This window comes from Penaeus vannamei, chromosome 23 (genome assembly GCF_042767895.1).
Source record: "Penaeus vannamei isolate JL-2024 chromosome 23, ASM4276789v1, whole genome shotgun sequence".
Classification (NCBI taxonomy): Eukaryota; Metazoa; Arthropoda; class Malacostraca; order Decapoda; family Penaeidae; genus Penaeus; species Penaeus vannamei.
In genome coordinates this window covers 32,690,729-32,716,841 of record NC_091571.1, presented here as the reverse complement: position 1 = coordinate 32,716,841, position 26,113 = coordinate 32,690,729, and the positions used below count along the sequence as shown (strand labels likewise).

The window sequence follows — 26,113 nt, the reverse complement described above, 5'->3', positions numbered from 1 at the left end:
GGGAAGATAAAGAGAAACACACAAGGGCTGCACAAACAAAACAAACACAACAAACACCCAGAGAGCCAAACAAACAAATACCCAACTGAATAACCAAGAGCATCACGCACGGCGCATCCAGCCACCTTCTCCTGCTCTACCACCTTCTCTCCTGTAATTTGTTCGTCTTCAAGCAAGAGTGCACTAAGTGACTTCGTTTACAAAGATGGCGTTCTGGGACTCTGCGTTCATTAGCAACCATACGTGCAAAGTAGGGGAAATGTGGACAGAAATGGGCCTTATGCTCATTCTTGGGAGGAATGAACTTCAGGATGAAATTTCACGTTGTATGAAAAGGACAAATGATAATAATTATGAATATGAATACGAATAAATAATGAAAAAAGTTATGATGCATAATGAACAATCGAGGTGTATTCTAAACTACAAGTGGAATATATTTGTATATATATATATATATATATATATATATATATATATATATATATATATATATATATATATATATATATATATATTCGCAAACGAATGAAATAAAATTCCTTGAAAAGTAAATATATATGAAATAACAAATTAATGGATGCGTCACAAAATATATAAACAAAATTATGCACAAGACAGTGAATAAAGAGATGAATAAGTACACAGACACTTAGAGTTAAAAATGATATGACCCCAAATATGAAAAGTTATTTTTAGAAGCACAAGGAAAACGAGGAAACTTTCAGCAAAGTTATTTTATTTCCATTTTCCAATTACCGACGCAAGAGGGGGGGGGGAGAAATAGGGGGACGTGGTGGGGAAAGAGGGTGGGGGGTAGAGGAGGAGGGGAAGAAGAGGAGGATGCGAAGAAGGGAGGAGAGAGAGGATGGGGAATGGAGCTAGTGGGAAGGAAGGGGACTGGGGAGAAGGGGGGAGGACGAAAGCAAAGAAGACGGGGAAATGGGGAAGGCGAAGGGGAAGAAGATGGGGAAGTGGAAAAGGAAAATAGCAGAAACAGTGTAGGAATGGTATGGAAAAGGGATTGGCAAAGATAATAAGAAATACGTACGGGGCATGAAGAGGAAGGCGAGTGAAATACAGACAAGAGAGGAGAGTGGAAGGACTGAGTAGAAGAGAAGAGAGGCAAAGAGGCGAAAGAAAAGAAAACAAGAGAGGGAACCAAGTGAGAGAACAAATATAAATAACAAAAGGGGGAAAAAATGAAAAGACGAGCGAAGGGACGAGCAAACAGAATCTGAGAAAGACAAAGAAGAAGAAAAGGAAAAAAATAAAGAAAAGTTGGATGGATAAAGAAGTACCTCGCGGGGCGTGATGATGAAGACTCTCAAAGAGGCAGGTATAAATAGCCTCGAGACCAATCAACTTCTCTCACCCCCCCCCCAGCCCACCCCTGTCTCCACCCCCCCCCCAGCCCACCCCTGTCTCCAACCCCCCCAGCCCACCCCTGTCTCCAACCCCCCCCCCCCCCCCACCTAGCCCCTCCGACTCCTCCGACCCCTCCAACTCTCCACCGTCTTTCTCCCTTTCCCCGAAAGCCTCTCACGCACTTCTCCCCCAACCCCCAATTCCTCCAACCTCTCCCCCACCTTCCACTCAGGCCCTACCTATCCCACCCCTATCTCCATCCCTTCTACCTAGCCCTTATGAACCCCTCTCCGTTTCCTCTAACCCTTCTCCGCCTTCCTCCCTTCCCCTCACGCACTCTCCTTCCCCAACCCCCCAACCTACCTATCCCACCCCCTTCTTCCCCCACCCCAACCCTCCCTCTTCTTCCCCCACCCCCAACCCACCCTCTCCTTCCCCACCCCCAACCCACCCTCTCCTTCCCCCACCCCCCAACCCACCCTCTCCCTTCACTCACCCCCAACCCACGCTCTTCATCCCCCACCCCCAACCCACCCTCTCCTTCCCCCACCCCCAACCCACCCTCTTCCTCCCCCGCCCCCAACCCACCCTCTCCTTCCCCCACCCCCAACCCACCCTCTCCTTCCCCCACCCCCAACCCACCCTCTTCCTCCCCCGCCCCCAACCCACCCTCTCCTTCCCCACCCCCAACCCACCCTCTCCTTCACCCACTCCCAACCCACCCTCTCCTTCCCCCACCCTCTTCCTCCCCGCCCCCAACCTACCTATCCCATCCCCTTCTTCCCCACCCCCAACCCTCCCTCTTCATCCCCCATCCCCAACCCACCCTCTTCCATCTCCCATCCCCAACCCACCCTCTTCCTCCCCCACCCCTAACCCACCCTCTTCATCCCCACCCCAACCCACGCTCTTCATCCCCCACCCCCATCCCACCCTCTCCCTCCCCACCCCCTAACCCACCCTCTTCCTCCCCCACCCCCAACCCACCCTCTCCTTCCCCCACCCCAACCCACCCTCTCCTTCCCCCACCCCCAACCCACCCTCTCCTTCCCCCACCCCAACCCACCCTCTTCATCCCCCATCCCCTAACCCACCCTCTCCTTCCCCCACCCCCAACCCACCCTCTCCTTCCCCCGCCACCGAATACGTACACGCAAAACGCCCAAGTGCTAAAACGAGACCCGAAAAAAAACTGCACACTGATCATTCATTCCCTCCCTGGATTCGCTGAGCCAATCGCCAACGGGAGTAAAAACAAGTCCATTCATAATACGGCTCGAGGCGGTTGCACTTCCGAAGCATTCAAATTTATTCCGAGGTGCTGCTCGTCGCGCTGTTAGCCTAGGATGTTGGGGGAAGGGGAAGGGGGGTGGTGGAAGCATGGGGGAAAAGGGGGTGGGGGGCATGGGCGAGGATAAGGGGGGAGGGGGAGGAGGAGGAGGGAGCAGGGCTAATTATATTGTATTTTTTTCTTTTTTTTTCGGGAAGACTCCCAGATGCTCCGGCAGACTTTTGTAATGGCGGTCTGTGCATCGCAAAAGGTATATACTCATTGCACGCACGCACACACACACACATAATAAACATGTTTTCTGGAATCAACAACATACACACTGTACACACACACACGCACACACACACACACACACACACACACACAAACACACACACACACAAAATATACATGTTTTCTGGAATCAACAACATGCATGCAATTTCTGCCAACCCACTTTAGCAACATATCACTTACTTCACCGGGGAGTGTAAACAGTAAACAGATAAAATCACAACATTTCCCAGATGACTTAGAGCGTTCGCCTATTCTTATCGTTCGTCTTGCTGTTGCAGTTTATGTAAATGGGATAATTGGATAACTAAAAAAGAGACAAAAGGGGAAAAAAGATAGAGAGCGAGAACGAGAGCGAGAAAGCGAGAGAGAGAGAGAGAGAGAGAGAGAGAGAGAGAGAGAGAGAGAGAGAGAGAGAGAGAGAGAGAGAGAGAGAGAGAGAGAGAGAGAGAGAGAGAGAGAGAGAATATTAAAAAGAAAAAGAGTGAGAAACAAAAATAGAAATGAGGAAAGAACGAGAGAGAGAGAGAGAGAGAGAGAGAGAGAGAGAGAGAGAGAGAGAGAGAGAGAGAGAGAGAGAGAGAGAGAGAGAGAGAGAGAGAGAGAGAGGAAGGGAGGGAGGGAGAGAGAAAGAGACCACGGAGAATATTCCTTCCTTCCTATTTTTTCTAGACTGAATGAATTAATTATCCTAAAAAAAGATGTAGAATAAGGGGAAAGGAGGAAGACCGATTAGGAAAACGCATCCTAATTGCAAATGAAACAACCTAAAAAAAATATATAAATCGTCAAACAAATGTGAACACTCCATCCTTCTATCTTACCTAAAACGAATTACAAAAAAAGAAAGAAAAAAGAGAGAGAGAGAGAAAGAAAAAAGAAAGGGGAGAGTAAAAATGGGAGAGACCGATGTGAACGCACTCTCCCCCCCCCTGCCCTCCCCTCCCCTCCCGCCCCCTCGTCCCACCTGGCGCCACCGCTCACCTGGTGATCTATTGCTAGGGCAATTAGCATTACGGAGCTCGCCAGATTAATTCATTCCGAGCGTGTCATGATTCTCTCGCAAGTTAATGGTTCTTATCCCTCCTCTCTTCCCTCCTCCCCTCCTCTCTCTCTCTCACCCCGCTCTTGCATTCTATGTCTCCCTTTCACTTTTTCTTCCGTTATCATCATTACCGTCATCACTATTACCATTATTATTATCAATATTATCATTATTGTCAATGTTATGATCATTATTACCAATGTTATCATCATCATTATTATCATCAACATTATCCTTAACATAATTATAATTATTACTATCATTATTATCCTTTATGTTCCTTCTCCTCCTCGTCGTCTCTGCTTCCTCCTCCTCCTCCTTCTCTTCTATTTTTCACCTCCTCCTCTTCCTCTTGTTTCATCTACTCCTCCTCCTCCTCTTCCAGCTGCCGTTCCTTCTCCTCCCCTCCTCCTTCTTCTTCCTCCTTCTCCTTCCTCCCTTTCCTCCTTATCCTCCTCTTCCTCCTTCTCCTCCCTCCTTACCAGCTCGCCCGCCTCCCGAGATCCCTTGGCGACGCCCCACGATTAAGGAAACGGCAATTAACACAGAGAGAAAAATCCTAACATTCCCACATCAGCGTCTACCCAAGGGTGTTATCTCGTCTTCACAAAGATCAAACAAACATACAGACGTATACACACGAATATACACAGATATTCACACTCTCTCACTCACTCACTTACTCACTCACTCACTCACTCACACACACGCACACTCACTCACACACACACACACACACACACACGCACACACACACTCTCTGTCTAACGAAAAGAGAATTAAAAGTTAAAATAATAAAGTGATAAAAAGCGCGAAAGAATAATAAAAAAGAAAAGAAAATAGATCCTCGAAAATGTGAATAGCGAAAAAAATATAAAAAGTAAAAGAGAAAATATAAAACAGATAAAAGAACAGGAAGACAAAGGCAGAACATGATTAATAATCCAATAAAACGAAGTTCCTCTCCAACAGACAATAAGCCTATGGGATGAAGACAGAACAAGTGAAAGTTGATAGTTGACCGAAATCAGGATAAATCTATCTCCATTTATCTTCCGGGCCTCCCTCCCCATTATCCCAGCCTACCCCTACCTTCCCTACCCATCCCCCATTACCCATTCCCCAGCCCGAGAGACCCAGGAGAGGCCGCAATGGGCGTGTTGTAACACATTGTTATTACCTGAACCCATTAGCCTGAGATGGTGTAATGGGGACGGGCGGATCTTCTGTTAACAGGAAGGCCCGCAAACGGCACTTCGGCACCTTCGGAAAGACGCTTTTATTTGGTCGCATCTTACGCCGTCTTTCGTTGGGGGGCGTGGGGGTGGGGGGTAGGAGAACGAGGGAGGGGGTACAGGGAGAGGGAGGGGGTATAAGGAGATGGAGAGGGTATAAGGAGCGGAAGGGGGTACAGGGAGAGGGAGGGGGTATAGGGAGAGGGAGGGAGTATAAGGAGATGGAGGGGGTATAAGGAGCGGGAGGGGGTATAAGGAGAGGGAGGGGGTATAAGGAGCGGGAGGGGGTATAAGGAGAGGGAGGGGGTATAGGGAGAGGGAGGGTGTATAGGGAGAGCGAGGGGGTATAAGGAGAGGGAGGGGGTATAAGGAGAGGGAGGGGGTATAAGGAGATGGAGGGGGTATAAGGAGATGGAGGGGGTACAGGGAGAAGGAGGAGAAGGAGGGGGTATAAGGAGAGGGTATAAGGAGAGGGAGGGGGTATAAGGGGAAGGAGGGGGTATAAGGAGATGGAGGGGGTATAAGGAGAGGGAGGGGGTACAGGGAGAGGGAGGGGGAGAGTAGAAAGGTCTTTTTTAGGCATGGAGGGCGGTGGAGAATTCGGGGAGGGGGGAAAGAAGGTTTATTTCTTTCTTTTCTTTTCTTTAGGGGGGGGGGGAGAGGGAGAGAACTAGCGGGATATGACAGGGAGGAGAGGGGAGAGAAATGGGTGAGGGGAGAGAGGGAAGGCATTAAAAGAAGGTATATTGGGATGGGATGAAGTGCAAAGGAGTGGGTGAGAAAAAATAAGAAATATGGAGATTGAAGGAAGATAGGCAACGTGTTTCAGCACAGGGAATATGGGCAAGGGGTGAGCGAGGGGGGGTGGGGGGAAGAAGAGATGGGAGAAGGGGAAAGAATAGAGAGAGAAGAGAAAAAAATCTTGGATGGAGGAATGGAGGACAGAGGGTAAAGATCACACCAGAGACTAGGGAATGAGCCGCTAAATTCAGGGTTGGAGAGAGGGAGGGAGGGAGGGAGGGAGGGAGGGAGGGAGGGAGGGAGAGAGAGAGAGAGAGAGAGAGAGAGAGAGGAGGGAGGGAGGGAGGGAGGGAGAGAAGGAGAGAGAGAGAGAGAGAGAGAGAGAGAGAGAGAGAGAGAGAGAGAGAGAGAGAGAGAGAGAGAGAGAGAGAGAGAGAGAGAGAGAGAGAGAGAGAGAGCTCTGAAAGTGCGAGGCGAGAGAGAGAGAGAGAGAGAGAGAGAGAGAGAGAGAGAGAGAGAGAGAGAGAGAGAGAGAGAGAGAGAGAGAGAGAGAGAGAGAGAGAGAGAGAGAGAGAGAGAGAGAGAGAGAGCTCTGAAAGTGCGAGAGTGCGAGAGAGAGAGAGAGAGAGAGAGAGAGAGAGAGAGAGAGAGAGAGAGAGAGAGAGAGAGAGAGAGAGAGAGAGAGAGAGAGAGAGAGAGAGAGAGAGAGTGAGAAAGAGAGAGAAGGAGAGAGAGAGAAAAAAAGAGAGAAAGAGAGAGAGAGGGAGAGAGAGAGAGAGAGAGAGAGAGAGAGAGAGAGAGAGTGAGTGAGTGAGTGAGTGAGTGAGTGAGTGAGAGAGAGAGAGAGAGAGAGAGAGAGAGAGAGAGAGAGAGAGAGAGAGAGAGAGAGAGAGAGAGCGCAAGAGACGGGGTCGAGTGTCTCCCCATTACTGGCTCCTCGCTCTTCCACAGCTCAGCCTTTTTAGCAGCTTGGGTCATAGTGCAAAATATATATACTTTTTTTTCTCCCTTGTTATATAATACTGATATCTGAGAGAGATAAAAGGATGACAAAAAATAAAAATAAATAAATAAATAAATAACAGATATGAACACGATAAATATGAAAAGACCTGCAAGAAAAACGCACACACAGAGAATATGGAAAATATATGCAACAAACAAACACGGCGCAGAGTTAATCTTTTCAGTCAACTTTTCGCCCAAGCAATGTTGCCTGCGAAGAAGCATCCGCCGTCTGCTTGAGGGATTAAATCGCTTTACATCTTCCTTCATCCCCATTTTCTTTGCCTTAATCTGTGCAAAAAAAGGGAAAAGAAAAAGCAGGCTGAATATTTTCCTAATTTCATTACATACCCATCTTCTCTTGCTCATTATCTCTCAATCTTCATTATCGCCCTTCATCATCTTCCACGCACTGCATTTTCTCCTCTTCTCTCGATATTCCTCCCTTTCCGTCGCTCCTCCATCGCCCAATCTTCCCCCACTCTAATAGTAAAAACGTCTCCCCTCACCCTACCCTCCCCTCTTCCCCCTTCGCCTCCCTATTGTTCCCCTCTCCTCCCTCCTTCCCCACTTCTACCCTCTCCTTCCCCATCCTGCACTTCTCCCCTCTCCTCCTCCTTCCCCGCCTTCCTTTTATCCTCCCGTCCTCCTCTATTCACCCTCCTCCTCCTCCTTTCCTCTCGCACTCTCCCTCCTCCCCTCCCCACTTCCCCCTTTGCCCCCACTCAGGAAGTTTTTTGACCCCCGCCAGACCTTATCAACCGCCGAGGTCAAACTTGTCTTGGTGGAAATCATTCAATTTCATGTGTTGTAAATATTTGTTGAGAAGGAGCTGGCGGTGGCTTCCGTGGGGCGGCTGATGGGATGGAGTGAAGGCGGTTGGGGGCGCGTCGGCTGCGATTATGCACACCCGTACACATACGTGCACATGCAAGCGTATACGCACACACACACACATATAAAGGAGTGACGTTAAGAAGTAATTTCAGGTACATTACTTCCCCTTCCGGTCGCTGAATCTGACGCAAAAATCATTACAGTAAATTTTAGTTCTATCTCCTGTTTCTCTTCTCGCATTTTCTTACATTCGTTTTATCCTCTTTTCCTCTTCTTTCTGTTATTCTTATTATCTCGGTAATGTCATCTCTCCCACTCTCTCTCTCTCTCGCTCTCTCTCCCTCCCTCTTCATCCCTAATCTAACGACTCCTTCATTTGCTTATCTGCCTGACCTTTCCTCCTTCCATCCTATCTATCTCCTTTTATTTCCTTATGCACACAACCTTATCACGGAGGTCAGAGCTCTCTCTTTCGTAAGGAGAAAATACTCAGACTTCTTGCGCAGCATTCGGTCGGAATTATCTCTTTTTCTCTCTCTTTCTTTCTCTTTATTTTCAAAGAAATCTTCGCTCAAACTTTTGCCAATTATTCTCGGATAGAGAAGTCACAGCGGCAGTCTTCTTTGCCGCTTATTATCTTCATTCTTTATTTTGTGGGCAGGAGGAAGAGGAAGGATATATATATATATATATATATATATATATATATATATATATATATATATATACATTTTTATATATTTATTTGTTTATATCTGCACACACACACACAATCCCACACACGCGCACACGCACACACACACGCACACGCACGCACACACACACACATACAGAGAGAGAGAGAGAGAGAGAGAGAGAGAGAGAGAGAGAGAGAGAGAGAGAGAGAGAGAGAGAGAGAGAGAGAGAGAGAGAGAGAGAGAGATCGCAATAACGAGACTTATCCTCAAGAAACCATTCGAGCGATATACGCATACAAATAAAGCACAAAACCAAAATGAAACATCCAAACAGTTATAAAAACAATAATGATGATGATACGATAACAGTAATAACAAGAATCATAACAATAATAGTGAAAAAGATAACGAAAATGATGATGATAACAACAAAACAAATAATAACATAATAATAATAATAACAGCAGCAAGAACTTAAATAATAATAAAAAAAACTCCTTCCAGAGCGCCCTCTCCTACTCCTCCGACCCTCAAAAGGCCTCAACGTCACGCTTAAAGAAGAAGGACCTCAGTCTTCGACCCTGCGAGCCCCCGATGTCTCTGCCTCAGTGTTCTTCGCGTCCATTCCCGTCACCTGGAGGACGCCCCGTGATGACTGATAACACACGGTGGGCCGGAAGGAGCAAGGGATGGTGGGTGGGGTTGGGGGGGTGGGGGGAAGAGGATTGGGAATGGGGGGAGCGGTAGGGGGGAAGAGGAGTGGGGGGGCAGGGGGGAGGACTGGGAATTGGGGGCAGGTGGAGAGGACTGGGAATGGGGGGAGGGGGAAGAGGTGTGGGAATGGGGGCGGGGAGAGAGAAGAGGACTGCGAATGGGAGGCGAGGAGGGGGGTATGAAAGCTGGGAATGGGGGCCGGGGGAAGAGTATCGGGAATGGGAGGAGGGGGAAGAGGATCGGGAATGAGGGGCGGAGGGGGAAGAGGACTGGGAATGAGGAGCGGTGGGGGAAAGAGGAGTGGGAATGGGGGCGGAGGGGGAAAGAGGATTGGGAATGGGGGGAATGGGAATAGGAATGGGCTTATCTGATGGACTTGTGACATTTAAGCGTCGACATGATAACCCACTTCAATTACTCTCCACCTCCTGATGGGCGGCCGGCAGGGATGGCATGAGAGGGGGGAGGAGGGGAGGAGGGAGGGATGGAGGGGAGAGGAGGGAAGGAAGGAGGGGAGAGGAGGGAGTCGGAGGGAACTGGAGGGAAGGAAGGAGGGGAGAGGAGGGGAGGGAAGAGGGGAGAGGAGGGAGGGATGGAGGGGAAAGGAGGGAAGGAAGGAGGGGAGAGGAGGGAAGGTAGGAGGGGAGGGGAGAGGAGGGAGGGAAGGAAGGAGGGGAGAGGAGAGAGGGACAATGGGGAGAGGAGGGAGGGAAGGAAGGGAGAGGAGGGAAGGAAGGAGGGGAGAGGAGAGAGGGAAGATGGGAGAGGAGGGAGTGAAGGAGGGAGAGAAGGGAAGGAAGGAGGGGAGGGGAGAGGAGTGAGAGGGTGATGTAGATAGATGGAGGAGGGAGAATACAATCATGAATTTAACATACCACAATATAAAAATAAGTAAACAGAAAAAAAATAAAACCAGAAAAAATAGAAACAGAGGCGGAAAGGAATAACCAGAACAAAACCAATAAAGGGAAATGGAAAGAGAGAGGGCGGAATGGAAAGCGAGAAGGGTCGACTGATTCAATAGTCAAAAAGAAAGGTAGGAAGTTACTCCATCAGCTTCATAAAAAAATACCAACTTCATTTTATGGCTCTTGAGTTCGAGAAACGCGGAATCAGAAATACGAGGATCCTAATTAGGGAAAATGAGAACAAGAGAATAACACAACACCCAAGGAAGGAGATACAAAAAGGAAAGACAGGAAACGAAGAAAGAAAGCCAAGGAACGAAAATAACACAACACCTAAGAAAGGAGATACGAAGAGGAAGACAGAAAAGAAGAAAGAAAGCCAAGAAACAGGAAAATAACACAACTAAGAAAAGAGATACGAAGAGGAAGACAGAAAATGAGAAAGGCAGGAAACGAAGAAAGAAAGCCATTAAATACGAAATTAGAAAAGTCGAGAGAGAAAGAGAGAGCAAGAGAGAGAGAGAGAGAAAAAATACTTAGCAGCGCCTTAGGAGGTATCAAAGCCAGCATCCTTCTCGGCTTAAATGCTCGTAGGTAAATCCGCGAGAGACGACGGAAAAGAAGGAGAAAAACCTCTACAGGGGATTGATCCTGTGGAAGAAAATCCCAGTAACGAACTAATTACAAAGCTCGTTTCTAATCCTCTTTCTTCAGCGCGATAGTCCTAGCCCTGGTTTGAGAATGTGACGGCAAGGAAAGATAGAGAGAGAGAACTGAAGACGAAGGCGAAGATAAACATGAAGATTAAGACGATGCCGAAGAGGAAATTGGGTAGAATACACGCTCTCAAGGTACGAAACGATCACACGTAAATAATCAAAGAATCCTCACAAATTTCGGAGAAACCCTAAAACAGACTAAACATAAAAAGAAAGAAAAAAGAGAAAGGCAAGTTATAGGCAAGTTGGGCAGCAAAGAAAAGAGAACAAGGGTAAAAGGGGTACGCACGTGCCACCTGCGTTCGAACGACAGCGACGGCGACGGAATCAAAAGGAGATCCCAACAAGCTGCCCAACAAGATAGGAGACTCGAGACGTAATTCTTCTCGCCGGGTTAAAATCCTACCGATGTGCTACTTGGCTCGCGTCAAATAAATGTCCGTTAAAGAGGTCGTAAACCATTGAACTGGTGCTAAGGACACAGTTAAGTGCATTTATTGGCAGTTTCCTTAACGCATTGGAAGCAAAATCAGTTATTATGACTCTTGCCTGCTCGGGTTTTAAGCCTGTCCGGTTATCTTCGTGTCTTTCTCCGCATTCATCTCCTCTCTGTCTCTCCTTCACTTCTTCGTTTATCTTTCTTTCACTATTCATTTCACTGTAAATAACTCATTGTTTCCGGTTCCCTGCGTTTCTCTTTTCTTTTAAAAGTGCACAACTTTTCTCATTCCTTTTCGCCTTCTATTATTTCTGTTTTCCATTACTCTCATATTCTTCTCTTTTAGTGTTCCTTTGCCTTTACGTTTCCCTTGACATAGTAATTACTTCTGTCCCACCTTGCTCTCATTTTCATTCTTTCTTTTTCTTTCACTTCCTTTTCCTTTCCTCCCTTCCTCCCTCGCTGTTGCCCTCCCTTCCTCCTCCCTTTCCCTTTGCCTTTCTCTTCTTCCCTTTTCCTTTTTCTTTATCCCTCCCTCCTTCCCCTATTCCATCTTTCCCACAGTTACTTAACATAATGGCCAGGAAGAGACCAGGAAAAAAGAAATTAGAAAATCTTCAAATCACAGAGAAGATCCAGCCGACGGTGCAACTCCCGCTCCTTCCATAAAAAAGGACTCCCCATTATCCTGTGAATGGGTCCTGTGGATCGATGCACATTACACATACACACACATATACGTACATACACACAGATACAAGCATCTCTCTCTCTTTCTCTTTCTTTCTTTCTTTCTTTCTCTCTCTCGTACACACACGCGCGCGCGGATACAGTAAACCTAACTCTTGATCTATCTATTCACAGTGCAGTATATACAATATATTTTTTTTACCAATCTATTCACACAATGTAAGTCTATCTAAGAAACATCTCAAATATTTTCCATTAAACATGAAAACGAAAATAGAGCCTCAACAGTGCAAAGCTAACAAGGAGACATATAATATAACAATTTTATGACAAAATATTTGTGAAGCAACCACTTATAGATAAACATGAAAAAATAAACGGAAAAACAGGACGACAAAATTATAATAATATCATCATAATCCTTCTCCACGGGGCGTACAAGGGCTAAAATAGCTTAATTTGATTCCTACTGGTCGAACACACTAACAACCCAACATCTCTTGGTGGATAGTTATCGGAAAACAAAACATTTCTTATTGGACCCCCGGAAATGGCCATAATGGTCCTAAATTAGGCCTCTCTGGGTGGTAATCTGACATATGTGGCTGCCTCTTCGCTTCCCTCCCGTCGTTCTGTTTAGTTTTAGTTGCAATGTGATATGAAAATATTTTGATCTGGTATGTGTGATGAGGATTTTAAAATGCGGTTGTTGGGTTGTAGGGATCGAAGATTATGTAATACTGATAGTTGTTAAAGGTCATTTGAAGAGGACAGTGTTATCTTGTTATGGAAAGGGAGAGTAAGAGAGAAAAATATTAGAGCAAAAATCGCGAATGCTGTAATATAATGCTAAAATGTTTGGGGGGAAGAATTATCGAAAAAAGATTCCGGGTCGAGGCTGGAATTTGCATATTGAATGACCAACCTTTATAACTGCACACGCCCACATATACACACGCAGACACATACACACTCACATTAACATACACATATTCATAAACCACATATATAGCATATCTTCATAAACACGATCAATATACACTACCTCTGTCTACACGAACGAAATGATCATTCCTCTAACGACTCTTTTCATTTCCCTCAACCGACGAAATCACGAAAAGAGGGGAAATTTTACGTTCAAACCAGCAACAGAAAAAGAACAATCTGGTTTCAACAGATAACCCACTGTTGCGATTCAAGGCAAAGTTGCTCCCACTAATGACAAAGTACGATCATTAAACCCTCAATGATCGACGTTAATGTTGAAATCCGAGCTATTTTATACCACAAATGACAAACTTCTTTCCCCCCCCCCTTTTTTTTTTTTACAAATGATACGGGAATAGCTATCGACTGGTTCTCCGAAATCACTTCAATTACTCCCGGTCGAGTCGATAGCATCTCCTCTATAAACGCAACGAACGGTCTGGCATTCCGATATGAATAACGCTCATTTATTCTTTTTACTCAGGATTTCTATTTGTTTCGCTAATATTTAATTCAGAACAAACATCATAAAGCAGAGTACATACCCCGAGTTACGAAAACTGAGCAACTTTATTCAAACAGCCGAACAAGTGAGTTTCGCTGTTGGTTATTATGGCGGATGTGGAAATTAAAATGCTGACCCTATGATAAATCCTTTCCATTGAGCTCCGGAACACCTGTATGTTCTCATCGCTTATAATGATATACTTTACCCTAATATTTTTCATAACGATGTATGGTTATTTGGTTCGTTGTTGGCGTATCTGGCTCAATGAACCTCTTCTCGTATTCATTTTTAAAAAATATAATCACTCTCTCTCTCTCTCTCTCCCTCCCTCTTGCATTCTGTCCGGCTCTCTCTCTCTCTCTCTCTCTCTCTCTCTCTCTCTCTCTCTCTCTCTCTCTCTCTCTCTCTCTCTCTCTCTCTCTCTCTCTCTCTCTCTCCTCTCACACACACACACAGACGCACATACAAATACTGATCAAACAGCAGGACTCGTAACTGCATGATTAGAATAATGATCAGAACAACAAGAACCAATACCAATTCTGATAATGATACAGTTATAAGAAGATAAACTTCGATAAAGTTAACATTATCTATTAACATACATAGAGCTAAGATTCCCCACATATAACCTACAGAGAGCTAAAATTTTCCACACATAACTTACATAGAGCTAAAATTCCCTAATAATAACCGGGCATAACGCTAAAAAAAATCCCTAAAAAAAATCCCTTGTAATAACCGGGCATAAAGCTAAAAAAAAAAATCCCTAGTAATAACCGGATATAAAACTAAAATTTCCCTAGTAATAACTGGATATAAAAGTGAAAAAAATCCATGGTAATAACCGAGCATACAACGAAAATTTCCTAGTAATAATTGGGCATAAAGCTAAAAAAAATCCCTAGTACTAACCGGGCATAAATCTAAAATTCCCTATCAATAACCGGACATAAAACTACAAAAAATCCCTAATAATAACCGGACATAAAGGCCAAATTCCCTGCTAATAACATATAAGTACAACTGCCTTCCGCTCTCCCGAGGAAAGTATATAATCGGTCCTCCTCTTCCGATAACAGGAAGCGGCCGAAAGAAAAGCAATCTAACTCAATCATCTTTGAATCAACAATTATCCTCCTTGGGGTGAAATTGGGCAGATAAAACAAAATGGCAGTATTTTTCTGTCCTCTCTGTTTCTTGGATTGTATCTTTGCTTTGCTTTTTTCCCTCTCTTTCTTATGATCCTTCTTTATTTTTTTTTATTTTTTTCTCTTCCTATTCTATTTCATTCTCTCTCTCTCTCTCTCTCTCTCTCTCTCTATATATATATATATATATATATATATATATATATATATATATATATATATACATATATATATATATCTTTCTCTCTCTCTCTCTCTCTCCCTTTCCCTTTTCTTACTCCCTTTCTTTCTCCCGCCCTCTCTCCTTCTTTTTCACCTTTTCTTCTCCTCTCTTTCCCTTATCATATCCCTTATCCTCTCCACAAACTTTCTCTCTATTCCTCTTCTTCTCTTTCAATCTATCTATCTTTATCTTTCAGCTTCTCTCGTACCAACTCTCTTGAGGGAGGGAGAGAGAATTAGAAATACATGCATTACAATATATTTTGGATAAAAGGCCCGCATATTGGACCACGTGAAAAGATATTGTATCTCGGATGAAATATATTGCATAATGAGCGAATCTCTCTCTCTATCTCTCTCACTCACTCACTCACTTTCTCTCTCTCTCTCCCCCTCCCTCTCTCTCTCCTTCTCTCCTTCTCTCTCTCTCTCTCTCTCTCTCTCTCTCTCTCTCTCTCTCTCTCTCTCTCTTCCAACTCTATCAACTAACCCTCCTAACTGTATGTCCCCAAGTATTTATTGATATAAACTCTTGATTATTGATAGGGAAGAGGATCTATCTAACAGCTGTGCAATGCAACTGTTCAAATACAGGATTGAAAAGGATATAATATCAAAAGTAATAAACGAGTCAGTGCAGGCTGCAATCTCTAAACGCGATTGAATCCCGTGATTGACTGGTATCTGGCATCCATTTCTCCTATCTCTCGTTTTTTTTCTGTGTGATTTATGCTTTCTGGCATTTATTAACGTTTTCAATTAATATCTTATAATTTCCGACTTTTATTCTATCTAATGTACGTTCTCGGCACATTTCTGTTACTTTGCTTATAAATCTGTTTTTTCCCTCTCCCTTCTCCCTCCAATTTCTCTCTCTTTCTCCATCTATTTACCTTTCTCTCAAAGTCACACACGCACACGCACACGCAAACACACGCTCACGCCCACGGAACATTGCCTTCCCTCTGACTATTTGAAGTTTCCTATTCGACCTTGACCTTTGTGTGAGTTCCCTGATAGCTAGCCCTCGCCCGTGTCCCTTTCCTGTTGACCTTTTCTCGGCCGAATCAGGGTTCATTTCTGTTTGAGAGCGTGCGTGCGAAAGTGCGCGCGTGCGTGAGCGTTGCTGTTTGTTTTTTTTTACTTGTGATTCGTTCGTTTCATGACACTCCCCGGCGACGGAATGTTTTTTTTCTATTTGCAGTTGAACGATTAGAAAAAATGTTGGATGGATATATGTAAATCAGCTGCAGTACAGAATTTATGTACACAGCACCACCGAGGGCATATATCCAGACACATCTAAAATTCCTACAACATATATATAGATATATATACAAGGATACATCCATATACACACCCACGTGTGTTTGTGTGTGTGTGTATGTGTGTGTGTATGTATGTGTGTGTGTATGTATGTGTGTGTGTGTGTGTGTGTGTGTGTGTGTGTGTGTGTGTGTGTGTGTGTGTATGTGTGTGTGTGTATATATGTGTGTGTATATGTGTGTGTGTGTGTGTGTGTGTGTGTGTGTGTGTGTGTGTGTGTGTGTGTGTGTGTGTGTGTGTGTGTGTGTGTGTGTGTGTGTATGTGTGTGTGTGTATATATGTGTGTGTATATGTGTGTGTGTGTGTGTGTATGTATGTGTGTGTGTATGTATGTGTGTGTGTGTGTGTGTGTGTGTGTGTGTGTGTGTGTGTGTGTGTGTGTGTGTGTGTGTGTGTGTGTGTATGTGTTTGTGTGTGTGTATGTGTGTGTGTGTGTGTGTGTGTGTGTGTGTGTGTGTGTGTGTGTGTGTGTGTGTGTGTGTGTGTGTGTGTGTGTGTGTGTGTGTGTGTGTGTGTGTGCGCGTGCGTGCGTGCACGCGTGTGTGTATATGCATTCATATGCATAAATTTATTTCAAATCGCGACTAAAGATAACCGCCCAGCCGCATATCCTTTCCTCGAATTGTCGCCGACTGGTCCTCTCGGACTCCATGAATAAACATAACGGTGCGAAGTTGGACAAACAAGTTAATCCCGACACAGGTGCGGTCGCAATAACCAGCGGCCGAGTTCGCGGAGCTCAAGCTTTCTTCGCCCGCCCGCGGCGAGGCGAGCAGCATCAACAACAAGCATTCGGTATTTGTCTATTTTCTCCTCAGAATGACACAATTCATTGCTAAAAGCTGGACAGTATTCTATAAAACATCAAATTATAGGTATGATGATTATTTACATTTTTTGCTATCTATATTTGTCCATTTATTGAAATTTGAAACATTAGCTATTTAATTAACTATAGTATCTTGAGATTGCGCGCACCTCACAAAAAAGAAGTTAAATGCGGGTTGCCATTCCGTAGACTTTTATAACCGGAATTAATGCTAAGTATATCGGCTTCTTGTTATCTGGTTTATCCTTGTCATTCCAATCATCTATTACTTTCCCTTAAATGTTTTATTTTATCGAAAATAATATCCATTAACACACAAGAGATAAAAGCTTACCTGTATCCCCCCCCCTCAAAAAAAAAAAAAAAAAAAAAAAAAAATTGTCGTAGCCGATTCGAACTTGAATATTTTCAGATCCTAATTAGCGTAATCTGCATAATAACTAGGCGCTCTCTATTCATCAAAAGTCGATTCATATTAGAAAAAAAAATTGCTCAACAATAATACGCCTATATTCCCTTTTCCCAGTCCATGATCACCGGAAAAAGAATTTGCAATATCCAATGCAACGTAATGAAGTGAAATCCCGTAACAATAACCTTTTATTTCAGCGGATGAGATCCTTCCTTCTTCCTCTCGTACCCGGAATACCCCCCCCCCCCTCCCATCCCTGTTTCCCTCTGCTTACCCCTCCCTGCTTTTCCCCTTTGCCTGCTTTCCTCATCAGATTCCCCTTTGCCTGCTTTTCTCATTAAATCCCCCTTACCTGATTTCTCTCCCTATATTACCCCTTATTTAACCCTTCCCTCCCCCCTAAAAAAAAGAAAATACGAATGAAAAATACTTAATCTTAAGACGGCATCATAAGACTCTCCTCATCAGATTCCCCTTTGCCTGCTTTTCTCTTTAAATCCCCCCTTCCCTGATTTCTCCCCTATATTACCCCTTATTTAACCCTCCCCTCCCCCCTAAAAAAAAAAAAAAGAAAAAAAAAATACAAATGAAAAATACTTTTAATTTTAAAACGGCATCTTAAGACTCGCACTTACCTTGATGCACATGCATAGTGAGAACGGGAAAGTAGCGATGATGAGAAGGTAGGAGATGATAGTAAGAACGATTGCGCAGCATCCAGGGCCCTCGGGGTTAGCTGTAGAGAGAGTGAGTCAGTCAGCTGGTTCGAATGGCTTCCGCGGTCATAGTCAGTCTATAAAGGTCTAATTCCTATTCCATTTACGTGAATGTAGAGCAAATATGAAAGTGCTATGCTGAACATTGAAATTAAATTGAAATTCTCTGTCTTATCTAGCCCTAGAGTAAAAGTAGCCCTTTCCTTTATTGTTATCTTTATTCTATATCACACTGTTTTTTCTGAAATTACGTAAACGCTTTTAATTCAACTAGAACCTTCAAATTTAGAATCATATTGAATAACAGATAACATATAGATATCTATACAAACTGCAGCTGTATAACTAAATAATGCATTGTGAATGTGTGCATATACATACATAGATGCATATATACATACATGCATATATATATATATATATATATATATATATATATATATATATACATACATGCATATATATATATATGCTTATATATACAAATATACATATATATATATATATATATATATATATATATATATATATATATATATATATATATATATATATATATGCTTATATATACAAATATACATATACGCATATAAAACACATCCACTAGTTTTCACGAAAGAATCCTCGGGCGATTTACACGAAACCCGCGCGTGTCAAGTCATGTCGTTTACATCCGGGTATTCTCCGCAGATAAGGTCACCCGGTGATGAATCTGCTAACATTTGCACCAGCGTTAGAGAACTAAAGCAGTAAAAGACAAACAAATAGAGAGTGTAAAATTGCTCAAAGTAATCTTCCAAATTACTTCCAACTCTCCAAGGCCCAATAAATGTGTATCAAGGGTACAAGGAACTCGAACTATTGTTTTCTTTCTTTCTTTCGTTCTCTTTTCTTGCATTTTCGTCTTCTGTTTAACCCCGGGATTCTTTCGCTTTAGAGGAAGTAGACAGCGAGGTTTGGCGCTGTTTATTTCTTCTTAAGGGTAGTGAATAACTTAAAAATATATAATCAAATCGCTTAATCTAAAGGATCGAAATAACTGTGTTACATCTATAGCAATAAGAGGTGATAATAATAATATTGTACACTTATAAATTTAACAGAAACATGATAATACAACTTTATCTTACTAATCCTAGTATAGCCAATTCTAGTTTCGAAATCAACTCTAATCCATGCATATATATTCATAAGTACAGCCAAATATACCATGTACTTACCCTTTAAATACAACACAAACATTTAAACTTAAACAGTATGCTAAAAGGCATGCTCTTGTACAAAATCTCAAAGAGGAAACATGCATATATACAAATGTACACTGTACTGAAAGAGTGCAGCGCCTGAAATAAAATACGGACCAAAAACACGAACACCCACATTCACGCACACTGCAGTAGATCAAACTGGCGCACAAAGAGACACGGACGAAAATAGTAATTCAAAGAATGAGGCCAAAAGAGATCTGTGTGTTATCTGCGGCACTAACGGAAAACAATACTATTGACCGTACCAATACCATTGTGTACTGCTTCATATAAACGCGTAAATATAAGAGGGAATGGGAGAGAGTGAGAGAGAGAGAGAGTGAGAGAGGTTTCGTTTTTGCAAACTATTTTCGCGAATATGGTTACGCCTGAGATAAAACATGACTTATCACACCCTTGAAGAGAAACGAAACTTTGATTACTTACAGTTTTCATTACAAACTTTTTTTCTTTCCCTTTCTTTTTTTTTTGGGGGGGGGGGTCATAACTTTTCTGACAGATTGTTCGTTATCTCATGGTTCTCTTCTCCCCCTCTTTTTGGTCTCATCTTCTTCCCCTCTTCATACTATTTTCATCATGTTTACCTCTCTCCTCATTTGTATATCACATCCTCAGCCTCATACTTTCCCGGCTTACAAACCACACACAAAAAAAGAAAAACAAAGAGAGAGAGAAAAAAATCAGTAACTCTCCCAGCATCTGAAGCCTGACATCATGTACGTATGCCTCGAGTCCACGCCCTGAATAACACTCCTCCTCAGAGCATACTCCTCCTGCACTCTCCTTCACAATCTGAAAAGGTTTCGTTAAAATACCAGCTTTTTCCTACTTGACTACAATACCTTATACTCCTGCGCCGCTCTCGTAGGAGGACACCAGCGACTTTTACCACAGTTCAAGAAATGGTAATCTCTGTCTGGTTCTCTCATCTCTCTCTTTCCCACTTTCTTTGACTTTCTCCTCTCGTTCGTTTTGTTCTCTCTCTTTCTCCCTCTTACTCTTTTTTCCCAATCTCTATCTTTGTTGATACTTCTTTAATATGTACAAAGTAGATTTTTCATATTATTGTCACCAATATCAAATAAATATTGTTGCTATTATCATTGCTTTTATAATCATCATTATCATTATTGCTATTATCATTATTATAATCGCCATTATTATTGTTGTTATTATTACTATTATCATCATGATATTATTATTACTACTGTTATTACATTTATCATTATTATAATTATCTATTGTTAGTTATTATCACTATTATCATTATCATTACTGTTATCTTATTGTTATTATCCTCATTGCTATTATTATTATCACAATTATGATCTTGATTAATATCATAATTATTTTCATTGTTTCTATCATTATCATCCTTATCATTGTCATTATCAGTCATCGTCATTATCATTGTTATTATTGTTGTTGTTGTTATTTTCATGGTCATTTTAATTATCCTTATTATTATCATGATAATCATTAATATTATTAATGATGATAATAATAATAATAATAATAATAATAATAATAATAATAATAATCATTACTATTGTAATTATTATCATTATTATTAGTATTATCATCATCATTATTATCAGGACTATTTTTGTTATTATTTATCATCATCATTATCATTATTACTTTTGTCATTATTTATAATCATTATTGTCATTAACATTATTATCATAATCATATATAAATCTTACCACTTATAACATAATCACCTCAATTTTATCATTCTTCATAATCATCTTTATAATGATACCTATACCCTTTCATTCGTAACAAATACCATTATTACCTGCAAAACCATTTCCGTTTCGACCAAGTGCTCCGGTGCATGTGTACCTCAGCCCATATTTGCAGCCGTGCTAAGGTGCAACAAACGCTTGCAACGCCGCTTACCTCACCCTCGCAGCGCAGCCAAAGCTAGCGTGTCGAATCCCCTTCGCTCAGCTTAAGCGCAGAGGATCCGGATAAATAAAATGAAATGCGGGTCTTCGCCTTAGAGTCTATGATATCGCGGCTCTCACCTCGAGCCCTTAGATCAGACGCGCGAGGAGCCTAATCGTCTCATTCATAAGCAGACTCGGATAGACGACTGATCCCGCGCCAGAGCCCTTGGAATCCCCTCCGAGAAGCTCCTGGATCCTGATTAAGAAACTGTGCAGGATCACAACCCTGATTTAGCACGGGGTCTCTATCTGATTGCAATGCACGGCGGCCGAAGAGTGGGCGCGGTGGCCGAATGGGCGCGGAGGAGGCGCAGGTTGATATGAGGTGTATTTGGGTGATTAATATAGGGGCGGGGGAGAGAGACAGGTAGATACGTGGAGAAAATGATAAATGGAGGGATAACTTGGGAAAATTAAAGGAGAGGTGGTAAAAAATGCTAACATAATATATATATATATATATATATATATATATATATATATATATATATATATATATATATATATATATATGTAGAGAGAGAGAGAGAGAGAGAGGGAGAGGGAGAGGGAGAAGGAGAGGGAGAGGGAGAGGGAGAGAGAGGAGGGAGAGAGAGGGAGAGAGAGAGAGAGAGAGGAAGAGGGAGAGGGAGAGGGAGAGGGAGAGGGAGAGGGAGAGAGAGAGAGAGAGAGAGAGAGAGAGAGAGAGAGAGAGAGAGAGAGAGAGAGAGAGAGAGAGAGAGAGAGAGAGAGAGAGAGAGAGAGAGAGAGAGAGAGAACATATTTAGAAAAAGACGAAGATCAAGGAGGATTTAAAGGAAGAAAAAGGAACCGGAAGAGCACAAGAAAAAGAAAAACAAAAAAACAAGAAGGAAAAACCGCGCTGAATAATAGTTAACTTCACGGAGGTTGACTGCACAAGCGCAAGGCTAATGTTCCATTAGGCTGATTGTGGTTGCCTCTCTTCCCTTCATTCAAACACGGCCGGCATATCATCGAAGTCTGATGAGGCAGGTAAAAGGAGATTGTGCCTCGGGTCTTTTGGACTAGAAAAGAAAAGAAAACCTGCCAAATCATTCTTTTCAGAGGCTTCGTCCCCGCCGGCCCCTCCCCCTGGCCTGCCTCCGTCCATCCTTCGCCTCCTCCTTCGGCCTCTCTTCGTCCCGCAGTCATTTTTCAACTCCTGTCTAATCTACTAGTCTACAGTAGCTCTAGTGGCTGGCTACTTTGATTGACTGAACTTTCTTTCGTAGGCTTATGGTCCTTGGGTCTACGTACTTATGGGGTCCTTTCTTGTGGAACATTATTTTTGTTTTCCTCCTTTTCATAATATATATATTTTTTGATGAATTAATTGCCCTTTTTCATTGTTCCGGTATGCTTTATATGAAAGATAGACATGTATTAAAACATAAAACACATTCACACATACAACCTTACATCATATTATTTTTACGGTCAGACATGCATATTAAAATGACAGCTTACACTCTACTACTTAATTCTTATTTTCTATTTCATTATCCTCCTCCTCTTCATCATCATCAATACCATCATTGTTATCATCATCATCACCAATAACAAACAAACTCACACAATATATGGCTCTGCATAAACCACAACAAAGTGTTCAACCTTAACATCACAACATTTTCAGTATTAAGAAAAGTCAATAATCAAAACATGCACAATCACTACTAATTTCTAATATGATCTAAAGACTAATAAGAATAGGAAAGACATAGGAAACATATAATCTTTTCCCTAATGCATGAGTACGTGCGAAATCCTCATGTCTTCACATTCACATAGACCATATAAAATCTGGGAAGATTTGGGTAATTAAAGATATGCAAATAAATGTTCATTCCCAAATGCAGTCGAGGGTTGCTACTAAGAAAGAGAGGAAGAAAATAAAACACCAAGAAAACATCGATAAAACGTCAGGAAAAAGAAAGAACATCAACATCTACCAATCGGTTTTCAACGCCTTATCATGGAAAGAAAAGGATAGAAAGGAAAAAAGAGAAATAATCACATCAACACACAATACACAACGAACAACACCAAAAGGGGAAATAACACACGAAACAACAACAAACAAGGACACACGAATACACAGAAAGAATGGAAGGGGAGAATAAAACGGAAATCGGGGGAAAAAGAAAGAAAGAGAAAAGTAGAGAGATAGAGAGAGAGAGAGACTGAAGATATCACGTCCAGAGAAGAAGTGGAAGAAATACTTACGAAACATCACGTGCAGTTCGTAGCAGGATGACGATTTCCTGGTCGTGTGGTACTCCATGCAAGGGGCCCTAAGATGGAATACGACGCATACCTTTTTCATATAGCCTGATTTGGTATGTCACTTGCACTACAAAATACTCAGGGAGGTTACTGAGCCAGGTTTAAGGGGGCGGGGAAGGGAGAGGTTGTTGTTTGCTGTTTGTTGCTGTTGTTTGTTGCCGTTGCGTGTGTATCGTCTGGGAGGAGGGAGGGGGGAGACCTAGGAGGGGAAGGGATGTTGTTTACTTTTTTTGAGGGGGAGGGGGGAGGGAGGGGGGGAGGGGGTAGAGAGGCTGTGTTGGCTGTTGCTGTGGCAGTCGCTGTGACAGTGATGGTTTGATGGTGCGTTAGGGAACCGATCCTTGACGGGTGTAATGGTGGTGTTGGGGTGTGTTATGATGAGGATTTCCTCGTGCTAGCATAATGCTCTCGTGGTGGAAAGGACAAGCAAGCAATGATACAGACACTGGAGAAACATGTTGCTTTTTTTATCTCTTGGTCAAGTAGCAGCAAATGTACCAAGGGCAATGTGTCAGTGCTTACGTCATTCCAAGAGATTTGAATTAAAAAAGAGGAAGCAAATAGTTAAAAGGTTAGGGGAAATTTCACTCATATGCTTTAGTATGAATTTGGTTATTCAGGATGAGCAAGAGAAATGTCGGTAGACGCTAAACCTGCACCAAAATAAGAATTAAATAAAAAATTCTCTGTAGCGATTTTTTTTTTTTACTGAATTTTACATTACAACAAATTTTGTTCGAGATTCTTAAAATCTCACAAAAAAGTAGTCTCCAAAGAGTTAACTTCGATGATCTCAAACTCCAAATAAAGGCAACGTTAGGAGTTATTTACAGGAGCTTTATGTGACCAGAAAAATGGCTAATATATAGGGGAACGGGCACGGCGAAGTTGTGAGACCGCCAGTGTGCGTGGAGACGTGTGTGGGAGGAGAGTGAAGTTTGGGTCTGTGAGTGTGCGTGGATGTGAGCGTGAATGTGAGCCGACCAGAGCTTTGTTTTCTTCTCTGTAGTGTCTCCGGAGCTCCTTTTGGGGGGGAAGTCTACTTGGAGTATCTTATTATTGGTTGTATTTTTTTTTTTTTTTTTTTTACCTTTTAATGACTTTTACTTGCGAATCAAGTTTCACGTTATCTGTCACTGTCAGTCATCAGAAACTAGAGATTGCTGTCACGTTCAGTAAATGACTTTTCTAGCTGTTAACTCTTCCTTCCTGGGGCACTCCATGACACTCGTTACTCTTTCCGTTCACTAAGCGGCTCATGCGTTTATATCTATCAAAAGCGAGTGTTTTTTTTTTTGTTTTTATTTGACTTTTTTTTTTACAAAAGGTTTCTGATCAGTCGTCTGTCATTTGATCTGGTAACTCACTCTCATCTTTCTGCCTTGACTTAACGGTATAGCGAAGGGGGGGGGGGGTGTTTATATGTCCCGCAGTATCACCGACAAGTTCCAAGAAACACGTGGTCAATGGTGATGTGTCATAAACGATCCATTAGTATTGGCTTCTTTTATCTGAAAAGAGAAATCATTCACTGGATCTGTTTTTTTTTAAAGAAGTATTTATTTTTATTTTTTTTTTTTTGGTAACTCATTTCTAGTCTATGCGTGCAAATAAACAACAATGGCAGGAAATTTGTCTAAACATTTTGGTAAAAGGGGGCGGTTCTATAGTTCAAAAGGGGATATGACAAGATGACATCCTTCTTCAACGCCTGAACTCGCGCTCTGACAGCAAAAGCCCTCCGAAAAAAAACAAAAACAATTAAGACGTTTATCCTTCCTCGAAGAAACGTATTCGGTAAAGGGAAATGTACAATTCAAGAAAAAAGCCAAATATCATAATTCCATGCGTGATTCGCGATATACGACACGCAAATAGGGATTTTAAGCACGATGCCACACCAGCGTTGGGCAATATTGCTTCAACACACTGCAGCATCTGGAGGAGCTCCCTCCCCTACCCCCTTCTCCCTCCCTGGCCCCTCCTCCCACCGCAGCACTCGGGGTGGAGGGGGGAGGGGGGGAGAGGGGCTAGGGGTTGCTCCGGAGTGGATAAGACGGCGTTTATTGCTCGATTTACGGGTAAGATAATGTGGAGACAGCATGAGCAACCTGAATGTGTGCAGCATCTCTTATCTCACGGCCTTTCGTGGTGGTGGACGCGATCTCGAATACAGGGACGGACGTTCTCTTACACCTTTGTATCGTTACGTAATAAAAGCGGAACATAAGGTAATTAATTTGCAGTTAAGGGATTCGGATGGACTGCTTTCCTTTCTAAGGTGGAGAGTTAATAGCATCGCGCTGTGTTTGTTTCCTCTTACGTTCTCATAGGGAGAAAAAACGGCAGATAAAGTCATGTTAAAGTTCCCAAGGTAGTCAAGATGGTCTAAAACGCCCGCTGGCGTGAGACCTCAAGACACTTTATAAATATGTTAATGTACAATATATTATCAGGTCTTCAACACATGCGAGATACCTTCCCGCCCTAACACATGCACATAACATT

The 26,113-nt window shown here is 42.7% G+C and overlaps 1 protein-coding gene across 17 annotated transcripts in view; it reads right to left on the bottom strand.

Annotated features, from left to right (window-relative positions):
• The window catches only part of LOC113809324 (band 7 protein AGAP004871), a 1,059,488-nt gene that overhangs the window by 104,250 nt on the left and 929,125 nt on the right, over nucleotides 1–26,113 (bottom strand). For 14 of the 17 annotated variants that reach the window (XM_070137912.1, XM_070137911.1, XM_070137910.1 and 11 more), the window contains one exon: nucleotides 18,016–18,116. In XM_070137912.1, the coding sequence (XP_069994013.1) occupies nucleotides 18,016–18,116 (101 nt within the window). Of the gene's footprint in view, nucleotides 1–18,015; nucleotides 18,117–23,545; nucleotides 23,756–26,113 lie in introns of those variants that run through there. The other 3 variants (XM_070137925.1, XM_070137916.1, XM_070137915.1) reach the window with 3 other exon arrangements.